This window comes from Octodon degus, unplaced genomic scaffold, assembly GCF_000260255.1.
Source record: "Octodon degus isolate 3935 unplaced genomic scaffold, OctDeg1.0 scaffold00136, whole genome shotgun sequence".
In the NCBI taxonomy this organism is placed as follows: Eukaryota; Metazoa; Chordata; class Mammalia; order Rodentia; family Octodontidae; genus Octodon; species Octodon degus.
Genome location: NW_004524712.1, coordinates 5,793,250 through 5,812,970, shown reverse-complemented (window position 1 = coordinate 5,812,970; position 19,721 = coordinate 5,793,250). Strand labels below are relative to the sequence as shown.

The 19,721-nt window shown below is 37.2% G+C and overlaps 1 protein-coding gene across 5 annotated transcripts in view; it reads left to right on the top strand.

Annotated features, from left to right (window-relative positions):
• Positions 1 to 19,721, top strand: part of Arhgap32 (Rho GTPase activating protein 32) — a 337,222-nt gene that overhangs the window by 290,955 nt on the left and 26,546 nt on the right. For all 5 annotated transcript variants that reach the window (XM_023701443.1, XM_023701444.1, XM_023701442.1 and 2 more), the window contains one exon: positions 9,393 to 9,542. In XM_023701443.1, the coding sequence (XP_023557211.1) occupies positions 9,393 to 9,542 (150 nt within the window). The remainder of the gene's footprint in view (positions 1 to 9,392; positions 9,543 to 19,721) is intronic.

Genomic DNA, 19,721 nt, shown 5'->3' with positions numbered 1-19,721 from the left:
AAAGAAAATTTTATTGACAAACGTAAGGGAGTCTTTGATGTGAAAAAATGGGCTCTTTCATGGATAAGAAGGCGCAAAACAATGTATAGTTCAGTGCGACTTTCATGACATTCCCAAGGCCTTTCCCCCGTCATCTGATATACTGATACTAAAATTCATATGAAATTGTAAAGGACTATAAATATCAAGATAATTTTGAAGATTGTAAGAGTAAGTGGAGGGACCCATCTTTCCAAATCTTAAAATGTACGAAGTATTGGAAATGAACAAAGTGAGGGTTTGATGGGAATAAGTAATAGAATGAAGAGCTACTGAAACAAACTTCTTTCATGTAAAACAGAATCAGTTTTACAGATTAATAGACAAAAGATTATTATTCAGTTAGATGTACTGATTGGTTATACATGTGACAAAAATAGTCAAATCATATCTCTACCTTATAGTAAGACATAAAAACCATTTCAGTCGGGATATAGGAAAGGAACCGGCCAGATAGCTCAGCAGATTAAAGTGTCTGCTTAGGCAGACACAGGGACTGGGGTTTGATCCCCAGCATGCCATGCCAACCCCATCCCCAGGGCATGCTGAGAGGGTAAATGAGACTAGGTGTGGTGGCGCTCACCTGTAATCACAGCTCTTGGGAGGCTGCAAACAGGAGGATCACTACGAGTCTCATCTGTGTAGTGACACCTTGTAGAACCTGTACTAAATACATTAAAAAAAAAAAAAAGAAATAGGAAAGGAAGCTAACATGAAAAAATAGAAATTTTAGAAGAGAAAGGGTAATATGCTTATGACTTTGAAAAAAATCATTTTGCAATTTATACAATAAAAGAAATTCACAGAATTAGAGAAGTTTTTTGCAGTGTATTAAACTGACAAAATTATTCAGTTTCATCCATCAAAATGGAAAAGACAGCCAAACAGAAAGAGTTGTTTCATGAAAAACATTAACTGAATAATCAATAAACACACAAAACAGTGCTTACCCTAACGGCCAATCACAGACATATAAAGTGAAGTATATTTTCATACTCATGTGATTGTCAAAAAGTGAACAAATCTGAAGAATAAAATAGAGCAAAGGTGTGAAAAATGGGAACTTGGAAATACATCCTATGGGAGTGTGTTGTTGGTAAGTCATTTGAGAGACTATGAATAACAGTAAAATCTGGGATACACCACAGTCCAACAGTTCTAAACATGAGTGCCAGGGAAGCCCATCACTTGTGCCCAGAGAAGCACTTAATAGGTTGTTCAAGATAAAATTGAAACAATAAAACCTTGGAAACTATATATGACAGCAGGAGATTGGAAATTTAATTGGAAATATATACTTCTTTGTATGCATTTTAGTACAGGGACTGCAGGGTCTCATTACACAGCTCAGACTTGTAGTGATCCTGCTCTTTTTCAGCCTCCCTAGTGCTGGGATTACAGATGTGTGCCACACCTAGTCTCAGTCGCTGTCTCAGCGCACCCAGAGGGCAGGGCAAACACGGCACGCCTGGGATCGAACCCCAGTCTCTTCACCTGTCAAAGCAGGTGTTTTAGTCCACTAAGCTATTTGGCGGGCCCTGGACACGTATACTGACTTATAATACAATTAAGACGAATATGCTAGGCCACAAGCACTGTACCTTGGATAAATCCCAAAATACATAATATTTCCAAAAGTTTGATGCATGATTCAACTTCTGTAAATTTGAAAAAACACACAGAATGGTAATTTATTGTTTATGGCTTTGTACTCATGTAGTCTTCATATAAAAACATGAATGGGGATGATAAATACTAAATTTAGTGTAGAATGCACAGAGAACATAAGATTAGGGAGAGATACACAGCTTCAGCTATATCTGTGAATTTAAAAAGAATGTAACTCCAGTGAAATAATATGGCAAAATATTAAAGGTTGAAAAACTAGGTAATATCCTTCATATTCTCTTAAACATTTCTGCATATAAAACTGTTGAGCAGCTTTTCAAAGTAAGTGTAATTACACTGGGTTCCAGTAACTTCCATCTGTTTCCCAGCTGCTTATTCTGTGTGGCAGTCATACCTCATACCCCAGGCCTGTTTATTGTAATCATGTTTTCCAATTAGCTTATCCTGAAACTCTACACAAGACTTCAGTTAGTATAAAGCTAAGTGCACGTTAGGCCAGTGGCTTTCAAAGTAATAATCAAGTTAAAACTAAGCACAGCTCAGTGGCCTTTTGTGTCAGCAGTTTGTTGTTGTTTCCTTAACATTTACCTGATTTTCATTGAAGAGCACAATTTTTAGAACATTAGTCTATTTGATCAATTGAATAATTGTCTAGAGAACAATTCTTTGTCTCACTAATGAGGATATTGTTCCACTTCAAAGACATGCTTATGGAATTTCAAATTAAATCTTTTTCTATTTATTTACTATAAAAATTTAAAGCATGGAGTAGTGACTTAAAATGATAGAAAGTACTACGAGCCATAAATACTATGTACTCCAGTTGCTAATACTTACATTCTTGTCTACTAAATTTCTACCAAGTTGTCATCCAGTCTATGTTTGAGACCTGAATAAAAGACAGGCTGTTGTGTACATTGTATGAAAAGTCACTGGATTTTAAACATTGTACTCATATGTCATTATGCCTTCAGTAAAGTGAGCACAATCTCTGGAGATGTTACATATCTCCCCTACTCTCTAATTTCGTCTATTTGATTTTCTGAATTTATTACAGATCTTATAAATTTATGCACATAACCAAACAATGCTGAGACCATTATTGTAACACTGCCCATCTTCCTTTACACTCTCAGAAACTAATCCATGCCGGGACTTGTCTTAGGTTAGTCTACAAGATTTCTGAGAAGCGATTTCTAGAACTGTAGTTAAAAGGACATATTCTGAGAAAGAGGCGTACTTTGGGATTGTTTGAGAAATATTCTGCTTGTGTAATTAAAAACCCCAGTGTCTCACTTCTGCCAAGGTTCACTGTCACTTACTGACTGTGGTTGTAGTATCTCCTTGTAAACTGGTTATTGGTATCATAAAGATCTACCTTGGAGATACTCAGTTGTGTGTCATACTGTAAAAGCTTGTAACTTCCAGAAAGACTGGTCTGGTAGGGTCTGTCTGAGGTTTATAAAAAGATTGCAGATGAAAGATCTATGATGACTCCATGATATGGAAGAAGTAGTGTTGTGGCACAAGTTGCATTTTAACTCTAGGAAATAATACGTACCATTTTGTACTTCCTTTTTATTTTGGAAACATTTTATCTTTAGATTCCATTGTTATCATTTATTGTCTGTAACTCAGCATACTTGGGGACCTCACCCTCGCAGCTTTCCTTCTCCCTCTGCATTCGTGTTTCTTTACACAAGTGGGTTTGTAAATGCCTAAGTATTAAAGCCAAACTTTACCTTCCTCAGTAGAAGCCTTCTGTTGGCATTTGTGGTTGTGCTTCTCAAAAGGTCGTAGCTGGTGATATTACACAGGAAGGTGGTGGGGCAGTGGGGGTGACCGCATCCATACCAAGTAAGTTCATTTTGGCGCCTAAACATGGGAAACAAGTTTAAAATGAAGAAAATTAGTATAAAATATTTGTTTGTATTTGGAATTGCTACTAGAGTTTTAATTCTAAGTATGGTTAAATGGATAAATTTATTAGTTTAAATATCCAGCACAGTGAAAGTAATATGCTGGTAGAAAACTGATCATTTATTCATGGATGCCAGAGCTCTCCCCACTGCTCCACCGCAGCAAGGGTGCCAGCTGTGACATTGGTAACAGCAGCTCCACGACTGCAGCACAGAGCTTAATCTTCCTTCGAAAGCTGAGATACCACTAAGGCTGTCTTTTGGTAAATAATCTGTCATTTTAGCATCAGATTGGCAAGAGAAGACTGTCACCTCCCATTATCTTTCTTTTTTAAAAAATTAATTTTACTGAGAAACAATTAACGAAATAGCTTCAAAACTGATTAGTAGAACAGTTTCAATAATTAATACATTGCATATTGTTGTCTTTGTAGTAGTCATTCATAGTATATAATGCAGACATGATATCCTGTCCAAACGCTATTAGTACAAATCTTTCTTCTCACTGAACTAAGAGAAAGTAGCTCTATATCTATCCTATTTTGTATATACATGTACAAAATGGTCCTTCATTTGTATCACCTTTTTTGCTTATTTTTGTCAGAGATGGGTATTCCATTACCATTTAAATATTGTAGGTATGTGAATTCAGCAAAATAATCCAATATAGTCCAGTAGCCCGTAATAGTAGTGGGTTATCCATAGGACTGACAATGTCAGAAGTTGTTGACTTGAGCCTTTTACAGCTCAGCATATTAATATGGCTTTACTTTTTATGCCTCATTTTTTATACTTCTCTGCTGCATGGTCAAGACCAAGATAAAGCAAGACCTATACAACAAGAAGTGTAACTCCATTTTCATTCAAGTTTGGATGTGAAATTCTGATTTATTTAGTAATTTTTTAGAAGGATATTGGGAACAAGATGGTACTATGGAGTAGAAGCAAAGGATTTATGTAAATTAGCAGTATTTGCCAAACCCTCTGAATGTTAGATGGCACAACTTGCTAGTGACATCCTCCACCATATTAATCTTGTGCTTTATTGCAGCTCTTAATTAGGTCTTATGTCACTATTTAGTGAAAATAATTGTAAACAGTCTTTACTGTAGGAGGAAAAAGTAGTCATCTTTCTTGATCCAAACTTAAGAAACCAATAAGCAGAATTCAAGCAACTTAATATTATGGAAAGTTGGTAGTACATAGGCTGCTCACAGCCAAATAAATGGGATTTTATTGCATATGAGAGTTTGGTTGGAGGATTATAATTATAAACATGTTTCCATCAAATTACCAATGAATTGTGAAGGTCAATGTATAATTCTAGTCATAATGTTCCTAATTGATGTAAAACATATATCTATGCTTTTCTGTCAAGGAGCCCAGTTCAGTATAAAACACAGCTGCAGTTTTTTGAATGTTCTAGCTTCACTTGTACTGAAAATTGTCACTTCTTTTCTTCCTCTCTTTTGAAGAATGTTGCTATGAACTTGAGGACTTACATGATGTTTTATAATCAAGTATAGTTATTATTTATGGTACTTTAATTGTCCCAAGCCTAGCTAGGCAGTTCTGGCTGACATGACCCCTTGGCATGGCCCACCACACCTGGTCCCTTTGCTTACCACACTGCTACATCTGGGCATTTCTCCAAGGGGTCCAAGTTATTTCAGTAGGAAATGTTTAGAAAACCAGAGCTGAGACCAGAAGTTTCTCTTGTAACTGACACATCACTGCTGCTAAGCCTTCTCCATGGATCGAATTAGGGAAGGGCCTACTTTGTGCGTTCATGTTGATGTTTCCATCTAAAAGGAAACATTGACAAGAACCTCCCATTCCATTAACTTATTTGATTTTGTTATTATCTTTTTCTTTCACATTGAAAACTTTATTTTTAATATCATTTTTCTTTTATCCTTCAGTACATGTAAAATTGTTTCGATGAACACTACCAATGTTGTTATCAATTGTAAAACAGCTGCCGAATGATATTAGATACTACTTTTTCCTTCTTTTGTCCTCAGACTATATCCACTAAGCATGTAGTCAGCTTACTGTTTATGAATCATTTAAAAGCTATGTCTTCTCTTTTAGCTATGTTAGCAATTTGATATTACAAGTTAAATATTTTTCAGTATTAGGATTTGCTTTTTTAATGTTTTAAATTTAGTTTTGAATATATAGAACTAACATTAAGCTAGGTATGGTGGCACATGTCTGTAATCCCAACCCTTAAGAAGGCTGAGGCAGGAGAATCACTGAGAGTTTGAGGCCAGCCTGGGATACATAGTGAACTTGAGGGCAGTCTGAACTACCTAGTGAACTCAAGAGCAATCTGAACTACTCAGTGAGACTATCTCAAAAGGAAAACACACACTCTCTCTCTCTCTCTCTCTCTCTCTCTCTCTCTCTCTCTCTCTCTCTCTAATTCAAAAGCCAAGCAATATAAAAAGGTATAATGAGGGCCAGGGAGATGGCTCAGTAGAATAAGCACTTCCCAGACAAGCGCAAGGGCCTGAGTTCAATCCCCAGTTCTACCAAAAAAAAAAAAAAAAAAGGTATACTCAGTTAAATCTTACTTCCTATCTGTACCCTTCACCCTGTCCCTACCCATATATTTTACCCATTTTATAACTTGATAGTTTCTCTTTCTAGTGTTTATTATTACAAAGATAGCTCTGTATATGTCCATCTGTGCATCTATAGGTATAAATTGGTATATATATGATTTATATAGCACTGATTCTTTTATATGCTAAATATATAGTTTTCCATTTTACTTTTGGAATTTAATGTGCCCTGACGATTACTGTGTATCAGTTAATAATGGTCCTTTGAAAAGAAAAGTAGTCATCTTTTGGGAATATTAATAGTTTGTTCAACCAATTCCTCCATCTTGCTTTGGATACATAATATACTTACTGGTTTACTTTTAAAGTAACCCCTTTAAAGTGTGCAAACAGTATAGTCTGTAAGGTCTCCTTACATAAAACCCAAACTCTCTGATGTGGCCTATAATCCCTCCCTCACCTACCTCTTCTACCTTGGTTTGTACAGCTGCCTTCCTAGTTCATTTATGTCCTCCTAGCTTTTAGCTCAGCTATGACCCTTTCAGGGACACTTTGCCTGACTGTTCAGTCTGATGAAGTTTCTTCCCTCACAAGTCACAATCAATTCACCCTGTTTATTTTCATATTAACTACTGACAATCTGATAAGTACCTTCTTGTTTTCATTTGGGCAGTATCATCTAGTAGTGTCTGAGAGCTTGAGCTTGAGCTTTGAGCCAAGTGACCTGATTTTTGAATCCTGGTTATGTGGCATGTTAACTTAGCACTATGTGCTTGCATTTCTTTAACTAAAAAGAAAGGTAATAATAGTATTTTCCCTACAGGATGCTATGAGAAATGGTTAATAAATATAAACACTTAATGAAATTACTTTTCACACTAAGTATAAAGTAAATGCTGGTAGAATGTGTATTACTGTTTAATTGTTCATTACCTCCCCTAAATAAGCTCCTTGACACAATAATATCAGGAGATAGAGCATGATTAATAGTTAAACCTCAACTCCCCTTCTTTTGAAACATTCTTGAAAATAATATGACAAAATGAATGCTTTCTCATGTACATCACATGCAGTTGTTAGATTCAGTAAATACTTTCATCAAATTCAGCATTAGAATAAGAATACCCAATGTTAACATGAACTGTGGAAGTTCTGGTTAATCAATAAAATCTGAGACGCAAATCACAATTTACTACTACCTAAATTTATTGCTGTTCTAGTGAATTACAGATTTGAACTATAAATGAAAAAATTGTTTCTTAGCAGATCATTAGCTACTGGTTGTTACTGATAATTAAAAAATGATATTATTACATAATTAAAGAAAGGTATTTTTCTACAAAAGCTGCAAAAAAAAACCATCCCAACAATAACTTTAACAAATATGTAGAATGTATCCTTTCAAAAAGAAAAAATTAGAAAGCTTTACTGAAAAAGATAAAACACTTAGAAAAATAGCATAGTGTTTCCAATTAGAATTATTGAATATTATAAAAATGAAATTTCAAATTATCAAATAGTCTTACATTGTTGCAAATCAAACTTTTGTTATTTTGGAGGGAATATGACTAAAATTTTTTGAAGGTCATATAAAAATGAAAGTGATGAATAGAAATGGTTTAGCATATATACTGTTATATGTGCTAAATTCATACTAGCTCAGTATTACAACATATGTGACAAGACTCTGAAGTTGACTGAGTGTGATATCAATGTCTCACTTGTGGAGAGGCGGGTACATCATTGAACTTTACAGCAAAGAGTCTCAGATGCAAGACATAATTCACCTAGAGTTTCAGAACGTGTCTAAGGTGGCATCACAATTATAGGGAGGATTCTAACTATTAATTTCAAACAAGTTATGGGAAAAGAGTAAATTTTTCACTTCATGGGTGTGCAGTGTAGAGTGACTACTCTGTTGCAGTTTGCTTGGGACTCTTCTGAGTTTTAGCATGTAGTTTCATGTACATCTCAGGAAACCTCAGTTGTGATCCAACTAGAATGGCTGATCGTTCTCATGCAGGCTGCAGAAAAGACGCTTTGTCTGCAGGAATGGAGAAAAATGACAGCAAATATCTCATCTGGTCTGCAGCACCACAGGGGTTCAGGAGCCCTTCGGGCCCTGAGTTCATGGTGCACAGAGTTCCCTCAGGAGCCATCACGGGTTTATTTAAGAATCTGCAGTGGAATTCTGAAGGGCTCTGGTAATCACCTGAAAAGTGTCAAATTGAAGCCACACGGCATGGTCTTCCATCTGGTAGCTAGTAGCAGGGCTTATAGCATTTGTTGTGTTGGCTTGTAGAATAATTGTCTTTGTAGGCTTTTTTCTTGGCAAATTATTTTTCCTGACATTTGTTTGCTTTTATTCTTTCACTGTTACCTTTCTGCTGTATCATTTAGTGGAAATATTTTCCAAGATTAATTTACTTGTGTTTTGCTTGATTTAAGGTGACAGATTTAATATAATCTAGATAGTTTTTTATGTATTTAGTATAGGGCCTAAAAGGTCTCCAGGGTCTCTCTACTTAGATCAGACTCATAGTGATTCCCTTGTTTTCAGCCTCCCAAGTGCTGGGATTACAGGTGCACCTCACCATGCCCACTCTTAATCTAGATAAATTTTAGTAGAAGACTTGATACTTGGGTGGTTTTAAGTTTATATAGCTGTCAGGTTGGCAAGTATGTTTTGTATCATCATGAGATTATCCTCTCTGTAAAATACGGCGGAGTTCCCCCCCCCCCAGTGCCCTCCTAAAATTACAGTTATGTAAAAGTTTGTACCATTGAGAAAAGTCTTTTAGAAATTGACTAGCAGTGCAAGCTACCTTTGCCTTCTTTTCAGTCTTACCTCTATGAAGATCTCCAAAACCGTACATTAAGAGCAAAATTCAGACCCTTTTTGTGTCCTGTGGTGTCCTAAATACTCATTGACAAGATAGCTGGATTAGAATGCTTGATTTGAAGGGCATCGACTCAGCTCCTAAGTTTTCTCATAATGCATCACATAAAATGGCAGGCTAACTCGAGAAGAAAATACAAAATTGTGACTTTTTATAATGAAACATGAGGTACATTTCTGTTCATGTTTCCCTATAATTTATAAAATGTATTTGTTCTAAATTAACCTCAGTTAGTCTGTTGAGATGTCTGGGTGGGTAGTTATAAAAAGTAAAATATAATCATCACAACTAAAATATTTCCTTTTTCTTTTTTTCTTTTTTTCTTTTTTTTTTAGTGTCTAAAAAGCACGGCAAGCTCATCACTTTCTTACGAACATTCATGAAGTCTCGTCCAACAAAACAGAAGCTAAAGCAGCGGGGGATCTTGAAAGAGAGAGTGTTCGGTTGTGACCTTGGGGAGCACCTTCTAAATTCTGGTTTTGAAGGTAAAGGGAAAAATTTTAAGCTTATAATAATCAGTTTCTGACCACTCCCTGTTGAATTTTTATAACCAGTTGTGAAGAAGACTGGCAAGTGTTACCTGTTTCGTTTCAGTTCTGTAGTAAATACTGAGATTTTGGGTTCTGGGTAGAGCTGGTAGTGAAAGTGCCCCACGGCGTCTGGGTGTTGATGAAGAGTACCAAGAGCACGCAGAGAACACAGAAGCGTTGCTATTCGCTCTGCATTGTTGCTTTTCTCTCTCCAGGTACCTTCTTTAGACAGATTTTTCCTCTTTCTATTTGATTTTTTTGGGGGGGGGGTTAATAACCAGGCCTTCACAATGAGCTATATCTCCAGTCCCATTAAATGTTTGTTTTTATTTTGTTGTCACTGCTTTTTGACCTAGAACCTTACTAAGTTTTCTTGGCAGGGCTCCAGCTGTGATCATTCTGCCTCGGCCTCCACAACACTGGGATTCTAGTCATGTGCCACCACGTACAGTTCTGAAATATTAATTTTCTCTTAAGTTAAATTCTGAATCAAGAATTTAGTGATTGAATAAATAGATGAAAGGAATGGATTGGTAAGAAGGAAAGGAAATTTTTTTTAAATATATTTTTAAAATAGCATTTTCTGTTCTGTCTGCTTTAGAGATGCTAGAATATTAAGGAGTTACCTGTCATGTCAGAACTAAAGGATTTGTGGGATTCTAAATCCTGATATCAAAGACTCATTTTGGCTTTTTAGATGACTGCTTGTGGAGACCAGTGGTGAATACCTTCGATACTGTTATGTCCGAATTAAGACCTTGCTACTCAGTTCCTAAAGACTTCTCATGGACTTGTTGTAGGAATTTAATGCAAACTATACTATCTTCATGAGAGTAAGGAACATATTATTGTACACATATCTTATACCCAAATTAACATCAACTTAATATACTTTCTTAAACTAAAAAGCTCTGAGGATTATTTTTGTAACTAGTCAAAATACAAAGTGGAAAAGTTATTGTGGGGGAAAAAATCAGATAAGATGGGAAATATCCAGCTTTACCAGATATAAGAACAATATTAAAAACTAAAAGGAGAGCTTTGTGCCAAGAAAAGTGTGTGTCCGATTGCTTAGGATATTCAAAACTGTTTAGTCCTATCAGTAAGAAAAGTATGGCTTTCAAGCCATGTTATGGAGAAATTATTTATAATAATAGTATAGAGATAATTAAAAAGAAGTTAACAAAAAATTAATTCCCACTTCATGTCACCAAAAATTCCTGTAATTATATAAAGAACGTTAACTACTTTATTTATTTGCTTATTTATTTTTGAGGGACCAGGGATTGAACTCAGACTGGACATGGTGGTATGTGCCTATAATCCCAGCGCTTGGGAGACTAAAAACAGGAGAATCACTATGAGTCTGATCTACATAGTGAGACCCTGTAGACCCTGTACTAAATACATTAAAAAAAGATTATTTTCTTTGATCATTAAGAATGTAAGGAAAAATCTTTTTAAAGATTTAAATTTCACATATACATAGTCTTATACCTACAATTGTATGTCTGTGTCTATATCTATCTACATGTATATTTGCATATAATATATAAATGGAGACTATTTTGAAGTCTAAAAGAATTGGAAATCAATATATATATATATATATATATATATATATATATATAATACAGTATATTTAATCTCAGCATAATCATATGCATTAATTTTGAGGAGTAAATCAAAAAGTAAGGTCCAGCCAAATAGCTCAGCGGATTAAAGCACCTGCAAGCAGGTGCGGGGTCTGAGGGTTTGCTCCCTGGGCCTGTGGTAGCAGCCCTGCCCCTGGGGTGCACTGAGACAGCGACTGAGACTGGCTGTGGTGGGCTGGGGAGATGGCTCAGTGGAATAAGCACTTCCTTGGCAAGTGCAAAGGCCTGAGTTCAATCCCCGGTTCTGCAAAAAAAAAAAAAAAAAGACTGGGTGTGGTGGCACGCGCCTGTAATCCCAGCTTTTGGGAAGCTATAAACAAGTGGATCACTACGAGTCTGATCTAGTAGTGAGACTCTGAACACCCTGTAGACCCTTCCCTAAAATACAAAAAAAAGCAAAAGGTGTATGTAAAATAAAGATACATCATGTGTGTACCTCACAAGTATTCTATTTTGATTTAAGTTTTAAAATATGTCACATAGTACTGTTCGGATCAACCATGGACCACCTATAGGACATTCATCCTGTCAAATTATAATGTAGGGGTTAGGGAGATAGCTTGGTGGTCTAAGCACCTGCTTGGCGAACTCAAGGGCCTGGGTTTGATCCCCAGTAATGCATGCCATACCACTGTGCCAGCTACTGAAACTGAATGTGGGAGTGCACGCCTGTAATCCCAGCGCTCGGGAGGATGAGACAGGAGGATCACTGCAAGTCCAAGCTGCATAGCGAGACCCTGTACCAAATAAATAAATAAATAAATGATTTTTTAAAAAATATTGTAATGCAGCTGAAAATTTCCTATTGCCTTTTATTAGATGGGCTTCAAAAACTCTACCCTTGGCCAAGCAATGGCCGTGACTCATCCACATGGCTGCACTGACAAAGGTTCTACAATCTGAGGTACAGGATCTCAGGATAAATCCTGAGGGGATTTCACTGACCTTCTCAGACCAAAAAGCTACAACTCCTGTTGCACAGGTCCTGCTTTACCTTGGTCTTAACCATCCAGTAGAAAAGTATGAAGACGAAACATAGGAAGTAAAGCCATGCTGTTATGTTGAGCTGTGGGGGACTCAGGTCAATAATTTCTGACATTGCCAGTTAAACAGAAGACCCAATGCCATTATGGGCTACTGGACTCTTTTAGAATATTTTGCTGAGTTTACACACCTATAATATTCAATAACAGAACTTAGAAAAAATGGGGTATACCGATGAATGTCCATTTTGTATCTGTGTATTCAAAGTGGTTAGGATAGATATATAGTTGCATTCTCTTAATAAATAGAATGATTTGTTCTAATGGTGTTTGTAAATAGGATCTCAAGTCCGCATCTTGTACAGCAATTAACTACTAAGAAGAATATATGCAGTATGTTATTTGTTGAAACTGTACTTCCGATTTGATTTGAAACTGTCTCATTGCTATCTGTTTATCAATAAAATTTTGAAAAGAAAAAAAAAAAAACTCTACCTTCTGGGTAAGGGTATAGCTCAGTGACAGAATACTATGTAGTGTGCATAAAGCCGTGGATTCGGTCCCTACCACCAGCAAATAAATCCTAGTACAACACATTACTTGTTGGTGTAAACAGACCTACTGAGCTAATGATTGTGTAAAAGTATAGCACACACGGGTCAGGGAGATAGCTCAGCAGTCTAAGCACCTGCCTGGCAAGCACAGGGACCTGTGTTTGATCCCTGGCACTGCATGCCATGCCAACCCTGCTGAGCCAGCCACAGAAACCAGGTGTGGTGGCACACACCTGTAATCTGAGCTCTGGGGAGAGTAAAATAGGATCACTACGAGTCCAAGCTGTATAGTGAGAACCTGTATCAAATACATAAAATTACCAATAAATCAATTAATTAAATATATATACCACATACAATTCTAATTATGTACATGATTAATGATACAAATGGCTGTATATATGGTTGTGTATTTACTATACTTTTTTTTGCTGTTTCTAAGACTTTTTCTATGTATTAAAATCTTCACTGTGAAGCAGCATACTGCTTACTCTGTCATGCTGGCAGCAGCCTCCTACCTCTCATACTTGCTATCTCTAGATTTAGGGTACTCTTATGCTTCCTTCAGTCACATGTTGTTTTGCTCTTGACTTCAAAGTGAACAAAAGCCACTGGTAAGTCACCAGTAAGCGGCCACACTGATTGACATGGAAGGACTCTGAAGGGTGGGTGGTGGTTGTAGCACTTAGGCATGTCCCATCCCACCAGTGCTACAATTTAAACAAGAAGAACAAAGTGATGGAAGCTGTTAAGAGTGTCTGCTTCAGAGAAGAAAGCAAAATAACAAAAATTCCAGAAGAGCCTGTGTCAGATAAAGAGCAACTTAGTAACCTCCCTTGAAGCCCAAGCACCCAGGTGTCTCCCTTTTGGCACCCTGATGATCACAGTCAAAGCAAGCAGTATGGTTGTTTTTTTAGTACTGAAGGAAGAGGATCCACCTCACTACAGTGTTCGTTTGCTGCTAGCTGTGACAAATTTAAGTGATTAAAGAATCATTATTCATTACATAACGTGAACGTCAGTAGTGCAGTGAGTGCTGATGTAAAACCTGCTGAAGAATTTCTGGAAAATCTAGATAGGCTGTCTGTACTTCACAATGGTGGAAACCTCCCTGTTCTGGAAGTGGATGCTTTGATTCATGTGGAGGCCAAGTCAGTGCCAGATTTCAAGATAGTCTTGCTTATAAGAATGTTGCAAAATAAAACCTATGGTGACCTAGCCCAGTAAGGATCCAGGACTGTCAAGCACATGAATAAACTCACTTCATACTGCAGGGGCAATAAGAAGTCATGGTTGACCCAGTTATTCTTCCAAGATGCACTTCTGAATGACTGTGACAGCCAGATGGAGAAGACAATAGCCTATCTTAGAAGAGTTTACCTAACGTTGATAATACACCAGTATATCCTCCTCCTGGTAATTTCTCTCTGATAACAAAGTGGTGTTGCTTCCTCTAAACACCACCTCTCCAGCCACTAGATAAAGGAGTAATAGCAGTGTTTAAGATCTAGTGTATGAGGGGCATTTGGCCAAGCTATTGTAGCTATAGAGAACGACACTGGCACAGTTCTGGGAGATTCAAAACATCTGTAACTGCAGCAAGAACTTTCTTGGAATGGAGTGATTTTCACCAAGGAATATATGGGCATCTGGAGGAAGTCACTCAACAGATTTGTCCTGACTTCAGAGGATCCAGTGAGGATGAGGAGGGTGCTAAAACCAACAAGGCAGTGGCCGAAATGGCCAGTAGCTTCACCTGGACTGGATGGGGATGGCATTGAGGAGCCACTAGATGGGGATCTTGAGGAACCGGTTAGTTGTTGGAACTGGAGCTGAAACAGAGCTGAAGAAGAGACAAAAGAAGAGGAAACCACAGAAGAAAAGAAAGAGGAAACCAAAAAGGTTTTTAAAAAGCTTATAAAGTACAAATTTGCAGTAAGCTAAGATTAATTTATTATTAAAGTTTTTTTATAAGTGCAGTTTACAGTGTTGAGTACGGCAGTGACCTCGTGTCCATGTTCACTCACTGCCCTCACTGACTCGCCAGCGCAGCTCCCAGCTCCGGAGCTCAGGCAGCTGCATCCCCGCACACAGCGCTGGCTTCCTCTCTGAGGCTTTTGTTCCCTGTGCTGGCTCTGCGTCACCGTAACACGTGCCTGCCAGTGTGCTGCACTTGCCTGTGTTCTCTAGGAGGTTTGTAGTGGCAGCACAATGGACCCTGCCTAGGGCTGCGGTGCAGTAGGCCCTGCCAGGCGGTTTGTGGTATCAGTACAACAGTGAACTCCCCTAACACACAGTGTGGACCCATTGTTAAGCACAGGACTGTAGCGTCATTACCCTAAACAAAGAGATGTTATCCCCCGCATTTTTCTGAGAAAGAAGCTCATATCAGATTAATGTTTTGCTCAGTGACTCATTCTCTGAATTGTATACCTGGGAAATAAAGAACTTTACACTTTAAAGAGATTATCCTGTTACACTTTCTAAACTTTTGAGACCCTCCCTGTTGGAACAAATGACAGACCTGACCTGATTTTTCTATGCAAAGTATTGTAAGAAATAATGTACTGGGGTTCACTCATGATAATCTTACAGAATTTCAGCCTCACAGTGTTCATAATTCAATGCATTAAAGATCGTATCACAAATATCTATAGAAGTGGTTCTTTAACAGTGTGCTCGGTATATGTTTATGCAGAGATTAACTGTTAGTTTATCCCAAGTGTCATTTGGACTATGTGTTTCTGTACTGACTGTCCCGAGCATTACTAGGGCCGGTGGCACTTTGTAACCAGTCAATTCTTGTATTGTGTAACTTTCTTAAATTGCAGTTTTTGGCCATCCATAATTAGGATGTTTTATTATTGATTTCTTTTTGTACCTTGGCATTGTGCAGCCTTATTCCAGTGACGTCATTAATATAAGCAAGCATTTTCCCTGTTGTTCCACATGCTCATTAGCTTTGAAGCATCAGTTCAGCAGATTTTAGTTGGACCTTACAAGTTTAAGGCATGTTTCCACTCTTAGAATAAAAGGTGTAGGGCCAGCAAGATAACTCAGCAGATTAAATGCCTGCTTAGACAAGAGCAGGGACGGGGGTTTGATCCCTGGTACTGCATGCTGTGCTGACCCCACTCCCAGGTACGCTGAGCTCACACCCATAATCCCAGAGCTGAAGAGGCTGAAAACAGGAGAATCACTATGAGTCCAAGCTGCGTAGTGAGCCCCTGTATCAAATACAATAAAAAATTAAAAAATAAAAGATGAGGACAGATGCCAATATATCCTCTTTTAAAGTTATATGAGGTATAACTTCAATGTTTATACTTTCACTAATTATAAAATCTGATGGAGTAGAACAGTCTTCGAGTATCACTGATCTTTTTTATAAAACTTGTTTTTTTGCTGTGCATATTTAAAACAGAATTTCCTTAAAAGTTTGAAATGAGATTGGTAATAAAATACTGAAAATTTCTGAAGAAAACATAAAATTATGTATAGTATAAAATATAAAAATCTTTTAAACCCTAGGAAGAGGAAACTTCTGGATGTATTTTGGTGTTTTGAAGTTGTATTTGTTCCTTTCAGCAAGAGATCATCTTTTTAAACTTATATGCACTTATGATTTTACAGGCTGAGGACAGTAGAAAGAAAGGACCACATCACCCCTGCAATTATCCTTAAAGTATGCCCATCTGTATGTCAAACCAAGAATCAGGATGCACATTCTAAGTGACATTTATTCTTGTATTTTTCTCCTGGAGCCCACAAATGACTGTATTTGTGATACCTTCTTGGGGCCTGGCATACAGAAGAGAGTTAATAAGTATGTGGATACTGAATGAGTGAAGGAAGGGGAAAGGACTGAAGCAAAACCGAAAGTGTCAGGAATACTCTGGACTCAAGTCTTGAGATATTTATTTCTCACTTTAAGGCCTCAATTCTAATGTTAGGAATCACCCATTTTAATTTAAATAATGTAGATATTTCCATATAACCATATTGTGATGGGATCATGTGAAAAAAACCAAACTAAGAATGTTAATAGAAAGTGTATTAATGAAATGCCATGTTCGACATTGCTGGTATTATTTTCACTGGGTCCTCATGTTATCTGTATTTCACTGGTTCATTGGGTGGTTGTGGAAACAGGAGGGCACTAATCGGGTACCTTTTAACAAGTCATTATATTGCCTTTTACGTGGTAATGAAAAAGGAAATTAGATCTGTTTTTTTTGTTTTTTTTTTTTTTTTTTTTGAACCAGGGATTAAACTCAGGCCCTTGCGCTTGCCAGGCAAGCACTTATTCTACTGAGCCATCTCCCCAGCCCTCGATCTGTTTTCATTTTTGATCGTATTTTTTATCATATTTTTCAGTTTCAAATCTTCCTTTTAGAGCTAAGGGTTTTTTAGTTTGTTTGCTTGCTTGCTTGCTTTGCTTTCATTTTTTGCCAGCTATTTGTCCTGCTTAAAATTATAAGCAGTTATTATGCAGTTTTATTAAACCTCACTAGGTGATTTTTTGGTAGACATTTAACCCTTACTTAGGGAGCACAAAATGATAGATCTTCCTCAAATGGGAAGGGGGTCAAGAGATAGAGGGGGAGTGGGAAGGGAGAGGAAAGGAAGGGAATGAAGAAAAGCATTAACATGTGTTACATACATGTACCACCTTGACACCAGGAATAGACACATTGTGGACTCAGGCCTGTACTAATACAAAGAAATAACTAAAACCACTTAGTCAGTGTAAAACCAAACAAGACGAGGAGGAGGAAGCAGCTATTCTGATGTTCTCTGTCAGTATTGCGTCTGAAGGGTTTGGTCATATCCGAGGAAAAATCTTTAATTTTCTGTATCTTCAAAATATTCAGGAGAATATAAGTAGATTTGACTCAGTGAATGTAAGAATTTAGTAAAAGTAATATTTTTATAGGTTTCAGCTTGTTTTTATGAAAATTTTATGTTTTAGGAGAGCGTGATACAGAAATAAAGCTCAGGGCTGGAAGAGATTTCTCCCAATACCAGTCTTTTATGTGCTTGGGTTGGGTTAGCATGCTAATTTTGAGTATAAACAATGAAAGTAACTTAAAAATAAAGCCTCACCAAATACATCACAACCAGAGTTAGCTTTCATTTTTAAAAGCAATTAAATTTATAACATACAATTAATTTAATCAGATGTGGAAGTGAAAGTTGATGGGAGAGGCTGGGGTTGTCAGTCCTGCAAACTGAAGCCCTGCTCATCAGCAGAACAGAGCTAAGAAGCTAATCCAAAAATCTGGTGCAGCGTAGAATCTGAGAAGATGTAGGCAGAGTTTTGCAGAATGAAACGTGGTACCTAGTAACTGCACTGTAAGCCAGAGGAGAAGCATCAGCCTGTGGTGTGGGTGCTGAAGAGCCAGATTGCCAGAGCCCCACTTCCCATACCTTAGAATTCACAAAATAAAATACTCCTGGATCCCCTTCTGAGGGAGTAATCTACTAATACAAAGTGCTTATGTAAGCCAGATTTCAGGCTCCTAAATGAGCATTAATATGTTTCAAAACCATTTGACAAAAAAAGAAAAAAGCATTAGTAAAGCTCCTGAATAAAGAACACTGAAAATAAAGTCTCACATTCCTTTCATTTTTTAAGTGACTGTGTTATTGATCCCAGTAATCTCTAAATATATTCCTTTTGAGATAGGTGACAGAAGTTTTTAACCTCTAATTTTACTATTGTATTTCTTGTTTACAGAACAGAAGCACAAGACCTTAGGTTATCAGTGATGGAGTGATAATTTAAATAGAATTCCGTCTCTTATAAAGATGCTTTATACTTAACATTTCATTTAAGCCTCACTATTACGTCTCAGGAAAGCCACTCCACAAGTTCTGCCACACTTAACAGTTCTGCCTACCTTCATCTCCACTATGTAGCCGTATCCTGTTCATGTTACTAAAAGTCCAAAATGTTTTTACAGATGGAAAGCACACAGTTGAAAATAAGTGCAGTTTCATAGGAAAACTGTGGCAGGTCCCTGTCCTAATACCCTAATCAGATAACTTTTCAAACTCTTGGGTACCTGTAAATTAATTCACTTGTTGATTACAATTCAGTTGGAGTTGTCTGTGTCAGATCAGTGCTCCTGAGTATTGAGTGTCCAGAGATGAAGGGAGCCTAGATTTTGCCCTTCAGGGTGGACAAGAGGTAATGACATAAAACAAATAAATGGTGCTTCTAAATGATACAATTCTGTGAGCACGGAGTAGAACACAGTGCTGCAGCTCCCCTAACTTGCAGATATTCAAAGAAGAATTAATAGTCAAGTTAGCTGGGTTTAAACAACAGCAAAGTGTTTTCTACATGTTGTGGTTAAGGAGGTAGATAAAGGACATTGGATAGAGGATATTGCTTTTTGAAGGAATCATAGAACACCTAGTTTGTAAGACAAAAAGTGGGATTTCAGTTGGCCTAGAGTTGTAAAATGATGAAGTGTAAACTGTGAAGGATCTTCTGTGTCGGGCAGTATTCTACAGTAGCTTAAAGCTTGGCTCTGTGCTCGGACTGCTTAAGCTGGAGTCTCGTTTCCATCACTGTTGCCTGCTCTTGGACAAAGCTTCTTGTCTCAGAGATGTAGTTTCTTTTCGTTAAAGTCGGGACCAGGCTAGAACGTTATCGTAGGATTTCTGTGATGTCGGTTTTAAAGCACCTACCTGAACTTACATGAAGTGTAAAGTGCTGTCAGCTGCCATGTTTTGGCTTTAAATAAAAAAGTTTAATTTTAAATATAACTCATAGGCTCTAACAGATGAAAGATTGCAGGAGTAAAAAACAAGAAAACCGAGGAAAAGATTCACAATAATAATAAAGAAATTGCACAGAAATGCACTGTAATGAAGTACATTAGTTAAAATTGTCTTAGGAAAATATCTTGCGTCTCATTTGGCCCCCGGAGT